The 17,211-nt window shown below is 46.8% G+C and overlaps 1 protein-coding gene across 10 annotated transcripts in view; it reads left to right on the top strand.

Annotated features, from left to right (window-relative positions):
- SLC4A4 (solute carrier family 4 member 4) overlaps positions 1 to 17,211 on the top strand; it is a 146,466-nt gene that overhangs the window by 54,390 nt on the left and 74,865 nt on the right. For all 10 annotated transcript variants that reach the window (XM_020585263.2, XM_039550501.1, XM_039550500.1 and 7 more), the window contains one exon: positions 6,738 to 6,917. In XM_020585263.2, coding sequence (XP_020440852.2) covers positions 6,738 to 6,917 — 180 coding nt within the window. The remainder of the gene's footprint in view (positions 1 to 6,737; positions 6,918 to 17,211) is intronic.

Below are 17,211 nucleotides of genomic sequence, written 5' to 3'. Positions count from 1 at the left end.
TTCCTCCTCTGGTTGCACAATGCTGGGCGAACTTGAATAGAGACTGAGAAGGGACGCAGGGGCCTCCTGCGCTCCCTGAAGGAAGCCTGTGCCGCTGGAGAGGCGTTGGGAGCCTTTGTGTAAGCACCACTCTGTTTGCATCCCTTCATGGTGCCCTGCTGGCAGCAGCCTGGCCTTCCAGGAACCCTGGCTCTGGCCACCTTCCATCAAACACCTGTTTCAGTATAACTGCAGCCTTGGAATCAAGGGTCTCTTGCAGGGGGCTGGTCTGAGTTTTTTCCCAGAGAACGGAGGCAGCTTTGGATGCCTTAGTCATCATACCACAGTTCTTAATTCTCTTGGAGCAGGGCTAAAATCTGCCTGCATCTGTGAGCCTGATAGTGTCGAGTACAGCTTGGTACTCAGTTCATTCAGTCTTGGTAATTAATGAGATGGAAAAGATTTTCAGCCAGGATTGGTTCTCTTGAGTGGTCATTTGGAGCATTTTGGAAGGGGACATAATTTTAAAGGATGCCAGAAAATGCAAAGGTACCATGCTTCCCAAGAGCTAAATTCAACAGTCCAGCACAGATCCCCTTCTCTGCCCTGTTCCTCAGAGCCCTGCATTCTTCACGTTTTCTTCAACTTTTCTTTCCAGGGAAGCCAAGCAGTTCTGGCCAGATTAGATCAGATCACAGCAGGACAGGTTTGGTGGCTTTTATAACCTCTCACACCTCCAAAGAAGAGAGAAAGAAAAGCAGCTTATGGGGTTGTGGGTAAGAGTCTCACAATGGCTTACGTAAAGCTCAGGGAGAATACCCCCACCATGTGTTCATTGTTCTGTCTGAACAGTGCCCACCCCTTCATTCACTGCCGCCCTGCTGACTGACTTTGTTTCATCTACACAAGCAGGGTTTCTAGGATCTTCGGGAAGACAATTGAAGACCTTGTTGCATTTTATTTTATTTTCCTGTTTAGATATTTTTTACTTGAATTCATGTGATCTCTGTCTTTTAGAGCCATCCTGTTGCTCAGATCTAGCTCACCTTTTACACGTGCTTTGCTGGAGTGGTCCCTGAATCTTGTTAGGAATCTGGCAGGTCCAGTCTGGGTCATGGATCATCCGTTTGGAACAGAGGAGTGCAAGCTTTAGGCAGATGGCTAGGAAGACTTCCCTTGTGCCTAACTATAGTCTTGTTACATGGGAAAGCGTTAGATCCAAGATTAATCTGTCCATTTGAAGATATCAAAGTGCTAGAAGCCTGATGTTACAGAAGAAGAGAAAAAGGTTTCTAATTTCCATGCTGTCTTCCCCTGCACAGCTCATTCCCTGCCCCTCATAGGCATTTCAGTCAACAGCTGTATGTTAAGATGTGAAGTGCAGTAATGCAAATACATAAAATGATCTTTGGACAAATTCCCTGTTTGGTTAAGAAACTGCATCTTCCTTGCCGATGCTGGTCCTCGCTTGGCTCTTAGCCATGAATTTGGGGTTCTTCTGTTGGAGCTGGCAGACCTAAAGAGGTCCCTGATGTTTCTAATCTTGTTCCTTCTTCCTTCCTTTTTCTATGGCGTAGTAGCTCAGGATTGTCTCTACTGAAGCCCCTGTTTTATATTTTGCCCTTTCTTGTCCCTCCCTCATGGCAGGCTCCTCTCCTGATGGCTTTTATCAGTCTGAGAACCTACTACTCAGCCTTACGGTTGTTGTTCCCATCGCCTGATGGATTCATGCTGACCCTTGTCCTTGGCAAACTGCCACACCATGGAAGAATTGGTTCATTGCATACTACTATTGTTTATAGGAGGAGGGATTTGGATCTGATTTGTCTCCCAACTGGTGCATTCAGTTTTGTTCAGATTTCCACAAAGTGCTCAGTGAATCCTCCTGCTGTTTCCCTGACCGATGGACTTCTACTTGTACGGAAAATCGGTCACTTGAATACCGGCATGTTTTGAAAACCCCGTGAGGGCTGCTGGGTGAGCGTGGGACCGTGCCTGGGCAGCCTGTCTAGAGGACTGGTTATGGTTTGGTTTTCCTTGGAGATTCGGTCTCTCTGTCCATGTGCATGAATGGGAATAGCGCTTGGCTCTTGCACAGTGCTAGGGGAGATCCTTGTGTTCCTTGTTCCTAACACAGCTGGTGTGAACAGTTCTCCGGCATGGGGTGTCCCGCAGCTGTGCATCCCATCGTGGGAGTGCAGAACAGCTTCTCTCCTGGAAGGTGGAGCTGGTTGGGGTGCAGGTCCTCCAGCTGCCCCTCTGCTGCCACCAGCTCCTGTAAACCCCTTTATAACCAGGTAGAGCTAAGGGCACCTGGCACGTGACAGAGTGGCCTTTTGTTCTTATTTCTTGAGCTGATTTGAAACTAAGCAGGGCTTACTTTGGGACTTCCTTAGCACTACTTTTAGTATCTCCCCTTTAAAATGGATCATCCCCCTGATTTATTTGTTCTTCTGAGCCGTGGGCTTTTTTTATGTTGTTAATTTATTTGATTCTCACACAAAATGAGAAGCACCTTCTGCTGCCATCCCTGGGTTGGAAAAGCAGCTGCTCCAAAGCGTGCTGGCCTGGCTGTCATCCCGGCAGTGTCCTGGCTGCTGCCACCTCTCTCTGCGGGCTTGGCTGTGTGCTGACACCTCCGTGGGCACAAAGCCATGCCGTGCCATGCCATCTTCTGCTGACAAAGCACGTGGCGGGCTGTGTCCCCTGCCCCTCTGGTGTGCCTGCAGAGCAGATCTCTACGTGCTAGATAGGGCGGCTACCTGAGGCTTTCAGTTCCACCCGGGGATGGATGGCTGGGCTGTGAAAATGGGCTGAGAAGGTCACACCTTTCATGGAATCACAGGGTGGTTTGGGTCAGAAGGGACCGTAAAGGTCATCTCATTCCAGCCCCGTGCCATAGGCCCCCAGGTGACATAGCTGGGGCACCCTGAGCAAAGCCCATTTTTCAGGTGGTCCAGAATACCTGGTCAGAGCTGGTGGGGAAGATTTTGGCTTTGTGGCCAACTGTAACCACGTGAGCTTGTCGCAATGTGATCGGATATAATGTGACTCTCCCTGTTCTTTTGCAAAGGAGTCTTTAAAGGAAAAACAAGGGCTGGGTAAAAACTGCTAAGGCTCAGTTTATTGTCAGTCCTTTATACATTTTTAATACTAGATTTTGATCTTGTTTCCTTCTAAGGTGCTGGTGTGAGATTCTTTACGGGCTGGTCTTACCAAGCTCTGGGTCTCAAGAACCCAGTCATGTGGAAAGGATTCCTTCTTAGATGCAGCAGGCAGATGTTATCCTTTGATCCCATAACTTTCAGTTCCTTTCTCCAAGTGACTGAGTTTTGGTTTTGCTGAGCAAAAGCCATTCCCCAGTACTCTTTTTTAAAAAGAGCTAGTTCTTAAAAGTGGAGAGGATCATGATAAAGTGATCTCTCAGAATGGTTGTGGATGGAAGGGACCTTAAGGATATCTAATTCCACCCCTCTGCCATGGGCAGGGACACCTTCCACTATCGTAGGTTGCTCCAAGCTGGCCCTGTCCAACCTGGCCTTGATGATGATGAGCAGATACTCCTGTGGGCAGGGAGGGAATGCTGCATTTCATAGAACCCCAGTTGGGTGATACACAAGTGGGTTTTCATCAGTAAATCTGATTCAGGGAGTCTCCTATGCCCAAACTCCAAATCTGGGCACTGAATCATGGACTGCTGTTCTTCAGTAGCTCTTAGTAAAGCAAAAGATGTGGTTTCAACTGAGTTTTTCCATGAGCACCTCCCTGATGATGACTACTTCTTGCTTTATTAATAATCAGATGAAATGATTGTGAACTTGGGGCACAGTAAAGATTCTCTGGGGTCACAAAAGTCAAAGATTTTAGCTACAGTCAGTGTTAAGTCTGAAGAAGCCCCTGCCCACTACTGTCACTTAGAAGAGAACCAGTGCCACCAGGACCTGCAGGTCTCCATGTGCATCTTATGGGTGGGGTTTGAGTGTTGTGAAATACACACTGGTGTAATGAGGTGCACACAGAGGATAATGGGTGTCCTGGGGAGGGCAGGGAGGGCCATGGGAGCAGCCACTCAGGAGGAGCTGTGGTGGGTGTGCGAGAGAAAACTCTAGGCTTGGGTTACCTAAAGTTTAGCACTCAGCTCTGTGCTTCCCATCCTCCCCAAGCTGTAGGATCCTTGTGGTGCCTGTGTGTCACGTTACATTTCTCAGGCAGCGGTTCTCATGGGAAAGGCTGGGTTCCCCCGGTGAGTCGGAAATGTCCCAGGAGCCCAGTGCATTGAGAGTATGTGTCAATTGTTTCCTTCCAGGCGCTTTGGGAAGGGAGCCTAGAAGATTATCTCAGCATTTGGAACAATATAAACAGATGCCGAGTGCTTCAAGCACATAGAAAAGGAAAATGTCTTGCTTGGCCTCCCTGAACAGTCGGGCGGGGCGTGGGGGGGGACATGGCAGGGAACGTTAAATAAGTCTCTGCCTTCAGACTAGGGAAAAGCAGCAAAGAAATGCAGATGTTTGCCTGTGTATATACAAGTGAGTTTCATATTACCAAAATCTGTACTGTGCACATGTGGTCCAAAGATTAAAGAGATTGTCCAGTTCTGTTGGCAGCATATTAAAGTATTAAGACTACATGCTTGCTATGATGGGTTTCTATTATCAAGCTGACCACAGAATTCAAGTGATTCAAAGGGGAGTGTTGTTTAATACAGGTACCTTTTGCATCAGGCTTTTGGATACAGTTTTGGGTGTGAGAATCCCTTGGGAAGGGCCACCACTGCCCTGTCTGTCTGGGGTCACCCCCACCCTCCAGCTCCTGCTTGTGCTCGGATAAGATCTCCCCCTCCCTGTCCCTGTGTGGCACTCAGGCCATCTGCCACGTTAAAGCTGATGTTTCCAGTTGCTGGAAGAGCTTCCCGTGTTTCCTTTGGCACGCAAGAGCTAAATCGGATCTTCAGGTGTTGGTCTGGGAGGTCTTGCTACAGATGTCTCTGTGGCTCTGCCCTTTCCCTCTGTGGTGTGATCCCATTCCTCGGAGATGGCGATTCTGGCATGCCAGGCAAGAGGCAGCAGACACAGGACCCTGTTCTGTCGCTGTTCCACTGCCCGAGTTTGAGCCCTGCTTAGCTCCAGAATACGGTTTCTTCCATCTCTGGAAGTGTCCAAGGCCAGGTTGGATGAGGACTGGAGCAACCTGGTGTAGTGGAAGGGGTCCCTGCCCATGGCAGGGGGTGGAACAAGATGAACAAACATGCAAAATAAAGGCTTCACAGCTGGCCTTTGAAATGGCAAATGCAGGGTTGTTTGTCATTGGCAAATCAGTTTGTTACAAAAATGGAGTATTTTGTGCCTAAATTTTCAGTTATTCAGTTGTCAAGATTGGATTTATCGTAAGGAGGAATTAGAGACACGTGTTTAGTTTGTGGGTCATTCATTCAGGTAAATTTGTTTACTCAGTCACCTGTGTGTTCATTTGAAACTCTCCATTCAGCCATGCTGGGATAGAAGTGGGGAAACCAAACTTGGTCGAAAGCACAGAATCCAGCTCTCATTTCTCAAGAGTTGCTTTTGTAAGAGCTGCTTGTACGCTTACAGTGAGATGTCTGAATGATCTGGGCAGAGAAGAAGATGTGTAAGTACTTTCTGTGAGCACAGGATAATCATCCCAAGCTGACAGAAGTGCAGAAGGTCCTGAAAAGAAAACATTTTTAACAGACACAAAAAGGCACGACAATTGGCAAATGTATTGAAGTGCTTTGGTTTGTAATCCAAGTCTCAATGCAAGGGTAGAGGCATCCTTGGGGTTTACAGCCAATGTATTATGAAATTTGGCACTTACTCTGTTACTAGTTAGTTTTTATTTTGGAAAGTGTCAAGTAGGAGTTGATAGGAGCTTCTGTGAGTAGTCCTTCCTCCTCTGCTGTGTTACAGTAACATCCTAATGGTACTTAGAGCATGGGACCTCTATAGTGGCACCTGTGTAAGGTACCTAGTGCTACTTGACGCTTGTTATACAATGGACTGCACAGTCAAGTGATGTAAATTTTGTTGGTCTAAGCTCTTCAATTAAGCTGAATCACCTGGCATGAGGGTAGTTGTTAAGTTCAGCCAATGTATTTGGTAAAACAAATGGAAAAATGAGTGTAGAATGTGTTTGAAAAGCACTCTGATATTACAAAATGAGTATGACGGCCTTCTTGTGGGGTTTATTTTGGTATTTAAATGAGTCACAAGGACAACAGTTATCAGAGTCTGCACTGGCATGTGCTCTCAGAAAGGATGGGACAAAAATACTTCTCCAAATGGTAGCTACAGAGCTCTAAGCTCACATCTGGAGATAAGTAAAAACAGGACTAGTTAATGTTAGGCCAACAAAGAAGGATAGTTCACACCATTGGAGTGAAACAGGGATAGGACAAAGAGTAATAAGTTCAAACTGAAAGAGGGAAAGTTTAGGTCAGATATACGGAAGAAATTCTTTCCTGTGAGGGTGGGGAGGCCCTGGCACAGGGTGCCCAGAGCAGCTGTGGCTGCCCCTGGATTCCTGGCAGTGTCCAAGGCCAGGCTGGACGGGGCTTGGAGCACCCTGGGATAGTGGAGGTGTCCCTGCCCGTGGCAGGGGGTTGAAATGAAATGAGCTTCAAGGCCCCTTCCAAACCAAACCATTTTGGGATTCAGTGAAATGCAGCATGAACTGTGCCGGCCCGTGGTGCCCAAACTGCACAGTGCTGAAGTTAATATTTGTGTGCTTGTGTTCCCCAGGTCACCACACGATTTACATCGGGGTCCATGTGCCAAAGAGCTACAGGAGGAGGAGGCGTCACAGAAGAAGACCTGGGCACAAAGAAAAGAAAGAAAAGGAGAAAATCTCGGAGAACTACTCTGACAAATCAGATGTAGAAAATGCCGATGAGACAAGCAGCAGCATCCTTAAACCACTCAGTGAGTACTGGTTCCAGCTGTCACTCATTACAATGGTCCGTTGTGTAGCGATCTGCTCACGGAGGACGAAACTTGATCAATGGAAACAATCGTCTCACGTTGCAGGGTTGGAGTAGTCTTAGCCAGCTGCTGTGGGATAGCTGCTGTGGCTTGGAAGAGGCACAGGCCGGAGCCGACATCTCATCCCTCTGTATCACCTGAGCTGGCCCTTGAGCAGATGCCAGGCAGGAACAGGCCAAATGTTTAAAAAGCAATTTGACACTGTGTGTAAAGAGATAGCAGGCAAGGGCAAAGACTGAGTAGTGCCTAGGTAGATCTGTTGCAGCTTCTGCCTTGGCTCTGGGATGTGCACACGCTCTGGAATTCCAGCACCCCATGATTTCGGCCTCACGTGTCACTAATTTGTGGTGCTAACAGCTCTTTTCCCTTTGGTAATTAACCAGTTTTAAGTTTTGAAAACAAAAAGAGCAATCAAATGGAGCTTTGCTGTATGTTCAAGTATCTGTAGGGATTGCATATCTAAATACTGACAGGCAGGTGAGGTCCATTTTGGATGCCCTGTGCCTCTGTTCCCACCAGAATTGTTAACCAGAAGGACATGTAGTGTCATCACTGTGCAGAGACTGTCACAGGGTCCCATTCTCTTGCTGTATTCTCTGTTGGCCACAAGCGTGAAATCTGGGAGGTGGCTGCTTCAGTAGGAGCAGGAGGGAGATGGCAAGGCTGGCAGGGGTTGAATATAGCAGAGCAGCCCAGGATGTGATACAGCTCTGATTCTTGAGGCTAATTCCAGATGGTTGGAGCTTCATTTGTAAGTGGAAAAATAATTCCTGTGTGAGAGATCCATACGACTGGATCTTGGATTGATGAACTACGTTCATTTTTCATTTTGAGCTTGTGTTGCTGGATACGTGCTGTAGATAGGGACAGTAACACGGGGCAGATCAGTCATGTCTTTAGCCCAGTTCCCATCTTCACAGAACAGCATCTGGAAAGGAAGGCAAGTCACAGATTCCATTTCCTCTTCCCAGCTCTTGCTCCCTGGTTGTCCCAAAGAAGGCTTTTTGTCAGCACTCAGAAACCCGGAGTTGGTTTTACACCAAAAGACATAATTACCCATCTTCAAGAACTCAATTTTTATATTTACACTTCTGTTCTTTAGCATGCAGGTGACCAGGCCTGTAGAAATTCCTTTTTCACTTCTGAATGTATCATATCCTAGGAGAATTGTTTCTATGGGCTAAGTGTACCTATGGTTGAAAACCCATTTCTGCCATCGGGTTTTCATATCCTGCCTTCATTTTTCCCATCATTGTGTCTGTGTAACTTGAAGAGGGGTTTGTGGTGTTTTTTCTCCTCTGTTGTTTCTATGCAGTGATATGTTCTTATCTGCACTTACACCTGCATGTAAAAATATACAGGCTTGCCATCACTCTCCATCTGCAGTTTTCCCATAGGCTTTTCTACCCTGATCTCTTTGCGTTGCAAATTTTTGGACTGGAATTGCATAAATACTCCAGGTGTCCCATGCAATAGCATTCATACCCCATCACTGGGCCCTTTTCTCTGTTGTTCACCGTCTCATGTATCCGGATACTTTTCCAGGTCCTTGCAGGGACCTGCTGTTTCACGCTGGTGGCCAGATCGTTTTACGAGCTGGCTCAGTTAGCTTAGAACTCTGTAAAGGAGAGGGGTAGTTCAGATTACTGTCTTGAATTACAAGTTACCCCATATCCCTGTGTTTTTTCTCTTCTGAGACTCTTGCCTTCAGAGCTGACCTGAATTTTGTGTTTCCCACCCTTTCTCTTGCTTTCTAAGAAGCCTTTCTTCTCTCTCCACCAGCTGTGTCACACAAGTGTGTCCGACAGAAGCCCATTTCTCTCTAGGCAGCGTGTACCAGCTTAGGCTGGTGTCCAGTGCTGGCAATCCTGGCAAGAAACCTCAGTTAGAACCCTGGGGTTTTAATCTTCATCCCATAATAGGCACTGATTGAGGGGTAGGTGGCTCAAATTCAGTTTCAAAAGAATTTTAGAAACTAAGAGCTGGGAAATATTGCACAGGAACTTTAATGGAGCTGGGAGACAGCTGAGATGAGCTACATTACATTATTTAGGGCAGTCAGTAGAGAGTGTAGAGTATCGGAAGCTGAAATATATGTGAGGGCTGTGTGGTTTAAAACAAGCAAAATCGGATCTGACATAACAGAAACCTCAAACACTGCAAGTTTTGGTCCAACATACCTCAGTTTAAGAAATCCTGAATTGATCCCGCTCCTTCTCTTCGTTGATTTCTGCAGTAACTGCCTTGGCCAGTATAGACACTGTCAGTTCAGCTCGGGTATATAATTGGTGATTTAGTTTATTTTCTGATACAAGGACAAGTATATAGAACTTGACTTGCAAAATCTTTAATAATATAGTTGTTAAAATAATTTGTAGATGTTCAGGGAACAACTTGATTGTGCTGTATATTGAGACCTTTGTTTTCCTGAGTAGAAAGCTTATGCCAGTTGTGATTTGGTACATCACTTGGATTTCTTGATCTGTCCCTAAGGACCACAAGCCTAAGCTTCAATATCTTACCTGAAAATGATTTCTCAGCTCCTTGGATGAAAACTCTGCAATTAGGTTTTGACCAAATCTGGGTTTGACTCACCAGGTCAAGCTGCTCACAGCAACCGAACCTGATGGAACATGTCTGTGGATACCAGCAAGAGAATAAACAGATACAGAAATGCAAACCTTCCCTAGAAAAGTTTTGTTCCAGTTCCAAACCAATCTAGCTGTGCCTCTGTGTTTGGGAATTGGTGCAGTCTGGAAATGTCACTCCTGGTTTTTTTTTTAAGTCTGTGTCCAGCTGAGCCAAACAAGCCAAACTCTGGTAGTTTATAGACAACCTTCAGCTCGCCCATCTGGAGAGAGCTGGGCAGATTAAACGTGCACAGATACATTTTATCCTAAGGAAATTATTGCTTGGGAACGATGCCTCCTTCACAAATCCAGACAGGGATACGCTGACAGACTGAGGAGGAGGCAGGAAGGCGATGTTCCCTCTGCAGAGCCCTTTCAGGACATTCCAGGCCTGCAGGGCTGTCTCTGCACTCAGGGAACTTTGGCATTCACACCCTGGTTCTCAGGCAGGACTGCAGGTGATGACAAATCCCTCTTCCAGGTGAAACATCCCAGCACCTCCTGTCTAAAAGCACCTCCTTTAACCAGCCTAGCCCTGGCTTCCATTTAGGGCCAGTAAGGAGGAAACGCTTCTTAGGCTCTGCCTCATCAGGTCAGCTGGTGCTTGTGTCAGCACAAAGAGGATGGTGTCGTTTTCTACTACGTGTAAGGGATGAGACAAGTGGGGAACAAGGAAAGCAGATGAAGTTTCTCCGAGTCCATTTCCCTCTTCCTCATTCTTTCCTACAGGCGTGCAGAGATTTTCCCATGAGGAAATGCGTCTCTGCTTGATCTGGGAAGGGTTTTTTTCTCATTGTCTGGTTGCCCTCCAAGTCACTTTGGCTCACCTCCCTGGCCCAAACCCAGGTGCTGCAATACTTAACTGACTTTTAAAAACCACTTGTGGGTCTGACAAATTCTTACGGCTAAGGAATTGAATTCTCTTAGTGCTTGTGTCCCTGAAGAGAATAAAGGCTGATTTTTGTGAGACGTTAGAATGTTGGCATGTTGATAAGTAGAACTGCAGAATCTAAATTTTGGAATACCTAAAAGCAGGGATAAGAGGAACCATATAAAGAGAGAGGGGAAGGATGATAGATCGCATCAAAGGCTTGTAAAGGTTTTTTCAGAGAATTCCTCTTCCACCCACCAGTGGTAGTTCCTGAGGGTTTTAGTAAAAATCCTCTCTTGAGCCCTCAGATGTGGGTTTGGAGGAGCACTTCTCGTGTTTGCGGAGGAGTCATTTCATTAAGGTGCTGTTTGAGGCTTGTGCTGCCATTCTGCATGGAGTGCATCTCTCCCAGTGAAGGTGAGGTTTTGGCTGGATGGATCAGATTTGCACTGGAGGCAGGTAAATCTCTTTTACTGCTTCCCAACTTGGAGTGCCTGCTTTGCAGGAAGAGTTTGTTGTGGAGAATGTCCCAGTTGATAGATTGCCCAAAGAAGTGGTGGGTACCTCATCCCTGGAAGTGTTCAAGGCCAGATTGGACAGGGCTTGGAGCAACCTACGATAGTGGAAGGTGTCCCTGCCCATGGCAGGTGGTTGGAGTGAGAGGATCTTTAAGGTTCCTTCCAACCCAAACCATTCTGTGATTCTGTGATTTCCAGTGAGGAGTGCCAGTCTGACTGGAACTGTCAATTCATAAAAAGATCAAATTAATTCAACAAGGATATTTAGACATCAATTTAGGAAGGCTCAGGCTTTGTGTCTACCTTGAAAGTTCATTAAGGCAGGTGCTATAAATAGCAGGAGACAGCTACAGGATGGAAATAAATGAACCTACTTAGCAGAGCAGATGCAGCACAGTCAGGGCTGTGCCAAGAGTCCTCTTTCTGTTTGCTATACTGGATTTTTCAACCATCCAGTTTCTTTCCTGACTTTTCAAGACATGGGGTGGGATTTTCCAAAAGCTTTTAGCTTCAGCTCACCACAGTGAGAGCACTGACAGTAGCTGAGAAATACCAGTCAGGATGGCAAAAGCTTAATTGTTTTTTGTATTGGTATTTTACGTAGGGAAAGTGGTCAGGCAGACTTTGCCATAAATATAAGTGGCTTTTGGTGTTTTGGTCTTTGCGAACTGCACAGCAGGCTTGTGGACTGGTCCCAGGTGCTGGGGTCAGTTGAAACAGGCCTTCTTCTGCCCCTGCAGTGCTGCAGGGAGCGTGCTTAGGTCCATTGTAGTGAAACAGCAGAGGTAAATTAAACACAGAACTAATTACTGCTTCGCTTGCAGACGTGCCCTCTTGTGTAGCTGGGGCCTGTCGGGGCAGCTGGCAGGGTGCAGCTGGCTGTGTCCATGGGAAAGGGCATGGGAAGGTGCTTGGGGCAGGCAGGCTGCGGGCAGGGCGCAGGTGAGGAGGTCGGCCCTGCCTGCTGACACAGCCCTTGGCCAGTTCCCACCCTGCCGAGGAAGGCTTGCGTAACACCCGGAGAGACGCCTCGTTGCTGGGATTGGGTGTCTGACTGCCTGGGATACGGCCGGCTGCGGCCCACCCTGCTTCCGTGGTGCTCAGGGGCCTGAGGACCACAGGCTCCAGGTGGTTTGGGTTGGAAGGGACCTCTAACCCCATCTCATCCCAGCCCCCGCCATGGGCAGGGACACCTTCCACTGTCCCAGGTTGCTTCAAGTCCTGTCCAACCTGGCCTTGAACCATTTCCAGGGGTCGGATGTCCGCAGTGTCTCTGGGCACCAGGGCCTCACCACTCTCACACAGAAGAGTTTCTCCCTAGTATCTAATCTAACCCTGCCCTGTGTCAGTGTGAAGCCATGAAGATGCCGTTGGTGGCAGTCGGAAGGACTTCCTGAGGTGTGGGAGAGACAGAGAAGAGACGTGTTGGAGGGAGGTACTTCCAGCAGCAGCTAAACCTGTCTGCCTTCACCCCTTAGTTACTCCAGCTTTCATTTCGCGAGAGGGTCGGCATGGCATTTTTCTTGTTCCTGTGGCCTCTCTGCAAAGCCTCCCAGTTCCCACTGAGGTGCTTGGGTAGGATGAAGGGACATGGTGGTATGAGGTTGGGTCTAGATGTGACCTATCACCCTAGGCAAAGGCTTTCCTTTTCTTCTTGGCAAGAGTACAGGGTTTCGCTGGGACAGTTAATTTAAAAAACTGCACTTTTTGCTGCAACCCTTGCCTGAACCTCTGAGAGTTTTTCTTTTTTACTTTGATTTGTGCACATGCCAATCACATCAGGGCTTGTTACGAACACTTCTGTTTGTTTAAAACCCTTTGCACTTCCCTTACACTGAACATCCACCTCCTTTAGGTAAGTGCAGAACATGCAGCATGGAGCTTTCGTTCCATGCTTATGACAGCTGGGAAGGGAGGTCAGGTTTGGATTTTTTTATTCGCTTGCAACGTCCAGATTTCTGGTGGGCGTGATAAAAGGTGGAGCTAAACTTCCTCCCTCCTTACATGTGTCCTGAGGCTCCCACACACAATAGCAGCAAGTAATCTGGTTGTTAAGACAAATGCTAAGTGCCTCAGGTACACGGGATTAATTCCTTTCCAGCCCAGAGAGGTCTGGGAGTTGGGATTTTTCCCTTCAGTGTAATTTCTGAAGTTGTTTTTGAGAGTGAGGGTTGGGGGACAGAAGCGGTTGTCCCTGGATGAGTTAAGTGCACTGACTGATTAAATTTGGGCATGGCTCGGGTACCTGTAGGAAGCCCACGTGTGCGGACGTGCTCGGAGGTGGCGCGTGGCATCTGCACTTCCCCCTGCCACCAGCTGCCCTTCGGCAAATCCGGGAGCTGGTGTTGGAAGTCTTCGGAGGGACAGCTATGTCAGGGACCTTGTGCAGGTGAAAATGCATTTCTCCCTAATGCAGCAGCGTTCCCCACATTCTCTGTCTTCTCTGTCCTTCCCCAGCCTCTGAAGTGCCACCAAATGTCTGTTGGAAAGGACAGTTCAGCCACATAAACCAACCCAGCCCTGTCTTTGCTACTGTACGTGGTTCCTCAAAAGAAATCAGCAGTGTAGGCTGACATTTTGTACTCCAGCTTGACTTACTCCTTGTGTATTGTGTTTCCAACAGCGGTCGTGTCGCTCAGTGTTTGTCAGTCACCTCCAGCTGCGGGGAGGCTGGTGAGTGCCTTAGGTGTCGTGTAGGATTTAGGAAGAGTCTTGTATTCCTAGGATTTGAGTGTTCCTTGGACTGTGATGATGTCAGAATGAGGCTGAGGAGTGAAAAGGCATGTCGTGTGCCTTGTGAAGCTGTCGCAAGTGCCTGGGCATGGAATATTGTGGCTGTAGGGGAGAGAATTTTCCACCTGTGCAGAGACCAGGATGAAATTTTTCAGGTCTGAATTCTTCAGAGCTGTCTGAATGTGTCTGAAAGGAGAAGCCACTGGGGGAGGAAGGGGGAATGAAATAGAGAAATGATAAAACGATAATGGGCTTTTGGTGAGGATTATTCCTGGGGGCAGTGCGTTTAAAGGCATAATGTCAGCTCTTCAGGGAGCTTTTAAAACCTGCCTCCACTCTTTCCGTCGTTAAAAAACAACCACGGCAGTTGCCATGGCAATAACACCAATATAGACAGCAGGGTCGGTCTTGAGCAATTCCACTTAGGTTGTTGTCAACTTGAAGTGATCAAGATCCACAGCCCTGAAGTAAAAAAATGAATTTGAGTAAGAAGTACAAACACTTCTTTCTGCCCTTTTGGCCCTGGCACCTGAATGCTGCCGCCCTCCTGCCACACCTCTAAGTTTTCTCTACAATTTAAAGAACTGATAGAAATAGTTTTGGGGTGAGTCAAAGTTAAGATTTTTCTATAGCTGTAACCTCTCCTTGGGAGATGAATTAAACTCCTAAACCCCAGTTGGTTAATATTGAATTAATTGTGGCAAAATTTGAGGTAAAATAGCAAGAATTATTTGACAAACTAGGTCTGGGCAGAACAGAGAAAATGTCCTGCAAAGCAAGTTCAGTCTCAAAATCCTTTGGTTTTGGGATAGGTATAAGTGACAGAGTATTTTCCTTTGCTGGTCACTTCTGCCTCGATTAACTGCATGTTTTCTTAGATCTATGACTAAGCCTTTCTTAATTAAGAATGGTCTTTGCTGCTTTTTTCCCTGACCAGGCAATGTTCTTAGAAATCTCCCTTGGCCCAAGGTGACACAATTAGTCATGTATATGTAGAAGAAAATAATTCAATATAACCTTTACATGATATTTAAAGCCACAGGATGTGTAACTGTCTACTTGGTGGATTGAAAGTGGTTCTTCAGCTTCTTCAGCTTGAAACTTCCTCTGTGTTTGAGTACCAGCAGAGCTGCCTTTGGGAAGATTTTATGGGGTCTTTATTCCCACTTTGACGTGGTAAGCTGTTCTTGTTACAGATGGAGCAAAAAAGAGCCTGGTTCCTTTCCCAGTATGGGGAAGACCTGCTTTAACTGGAGCTTGCTGTGCTAATCTTGTGTCTTGAACTGATGATAGCATGTGCCACTATAATTACCTAAGCCACCTTAATGCTTTGCCTAATTCTGTTCCCTGCATTCACGTGAAACTGCTAAGGGACAGAAAAGTCCAAGGAATTTACCATGTGGGGGAAAAAAAATCTCATTTAGAAGCCTTTTGATTTGAAGCCAGAGCTGTTTCTCCAGCTGAGAAGGGCTGAGTTGGGGAGGTGATGGTTGGCACGGCAAAGCTGCCCTTTTTGGATTAAACTCCAAATCTGTTGGACAGTATGGGAACAAGCCATCCTAAAGCTCTGCATTTCTCTGTAGATGTAAACAAGGGCTTATTTTTTACTGCCAGTGTAACCAACACCTGGATTTTCTTCTCTGAATCCTTCTTTGTGTTTTCAGTTACCTCTTGTGAACCTCATTGACCTTCTCCTGTTGGGACCATTTCAGATGGTGATCCTTGGTCTAGCTGTTCTTGAAGCTGGTGTCCTTTTTTTTTTAATTATTCTTTCCCCAGTAAATTGCCCATCAGCAGAGCTGGGATAGGTTTGCCAGTCACTTTTTGCTTCTGCCCTCGGAAAGGGGCACTTGGCCACTTGGGGAGGGGCAGGAGAGGTCTTAAGAGGGTCGGGACGGGTAGCAGGGGGGCTCTCAGTGCTTCCTGCAGCTTGGAACCGAGTCTCCTCCCATCCCAGGAGGGGCAGAGAATTATGTCCATGACCTACTAACCTCCAGTTGGGATTGTGGGTTTGGGAAATGAGTGCACAGATGGCAGCTCTGGGATGGCAGCAGATGCTGCTGATCTAATGAGTGGAATCAACTGATGTTTCAGCAGAGTCATGGAGGGTGGTGTAGGGATGTCCGTGGAACCGCAGGGCTGCTCCCTTCTCCCTGCTACCTGTACTTTCTGGGCCCTTTCCCTTTTCCCTTGGCACTCCCAATTTATCTTCTCCTCCAGATTGAGTTGGCGCAACGATAATGCGGATAATTTTGATTGCACAGGGAAGCTGTTAGGGAATTAGATGATTAAGACATATTTGGAGGGTGAACCAGAGATCTTGAGGCCAAAAACTTGCTTTACTCAAGTGCCAGCAGGCTGGAATGACCAAATGGGAGTGTTAAAAAAGAAGAAAAATCAATCAATTCCATACAGAATACCGAGCTGATAGCAAAGGGTTCTCTCTGCACCCCTATGGATGTGGCTCCAGCATGGACTTTGTCTAAGTGTGAACCCTGGAATAAATACATTTGTCATTGTTCAGGAACACCAAGCCTCAGTGTGCCCTTGCAAGTGCTCTCGAGGCAAGGTTTGTGTTCAGGCTGTCTCTTCTGCAGCTGTGGGTCGAGTCCAAGGACCCACTCAGGGGTTTCTCTTTCTGATGGAGTTATTTTGGTGATCTTGCTTTGAAGTTTGGAGCAGATGCTGTGTTGTGACTGTGTTCATGCCTTGAAGAAACAGCAACTTGCCGAGAGGCAAGAGGTGCCTTTCTTTCTCATCTCTTCTGACTTTTATCTCTTTGACTTCCTGATAAGCCAAAATTGGCTTTTTAGCTGTGACGTGAAGGACTGGCAGCCGAAGAGCCACCACGAAAGGAACTGGAAATTGAGATTTCTGTGTTAAAAACCTGAAGAATAAACAAGATAGGGTGGAGAAGGCCTCAGCTCTAGTACTTGATCACTGAAAATTATTTCCTTTCCACTTTGTTAGTGTCAGCCATTTCTCTGAAAAATGGTGTATTTGTTGAAATAAATTTGTATGATATCTGAAACAAAATCCTTGAGAGCTGTGGGCTGTTCTGCTCAGCTTTGAGTCCTTATCTGACATCTGTTCAAGCAGGGGAGAGTCTTTGCTTGGATTTATTTGCTGATTTTTTGCCCACTGAGTGAACTTTAAAATACTGATATTAAGTACATCAAAATTATGTGTAGGAAGAACTTGGTCATCTGCACACTAAAGAGGAAAGCAGATGTTAACTGAAATGTGAGTGGTTCTAGGTAGATGTGTTTGTACTTGCATAGCTGGATTTATGTCTCAAAAAAGGCAGAGCCCTTGTGGCGTCTTTTCCTTACGGTTTGGATACCCCTGGAAGGGCATTGTAGGCCTCAGCAGTTACATGGAAATAAAAGTATGCCTAAGTCAGCAGAGCCGTTCCTGCTCTTTGTAAGGAAGCCTAGGAATGGACTAGTCCCAGCCTGACTGTGGTATTGGGATGTGTTCAA

This window comes from Corvus cornix, chromosome 4, assembly GCF_000738735.6.
Source record: "Corvus cornix cornix isolate S_Up_H32 chromosome 4, ASM73873v5, whole genome shotgun sequence".
Lineage (NCBI taxonomy): Eukaryota > Metazoa > Chordata > Aves > Passeriformes > Corvidae > Corvus > Corvus cornix.
This window is presented reverse-complemented; position numbering and strand designations above follow the sequence as displayed.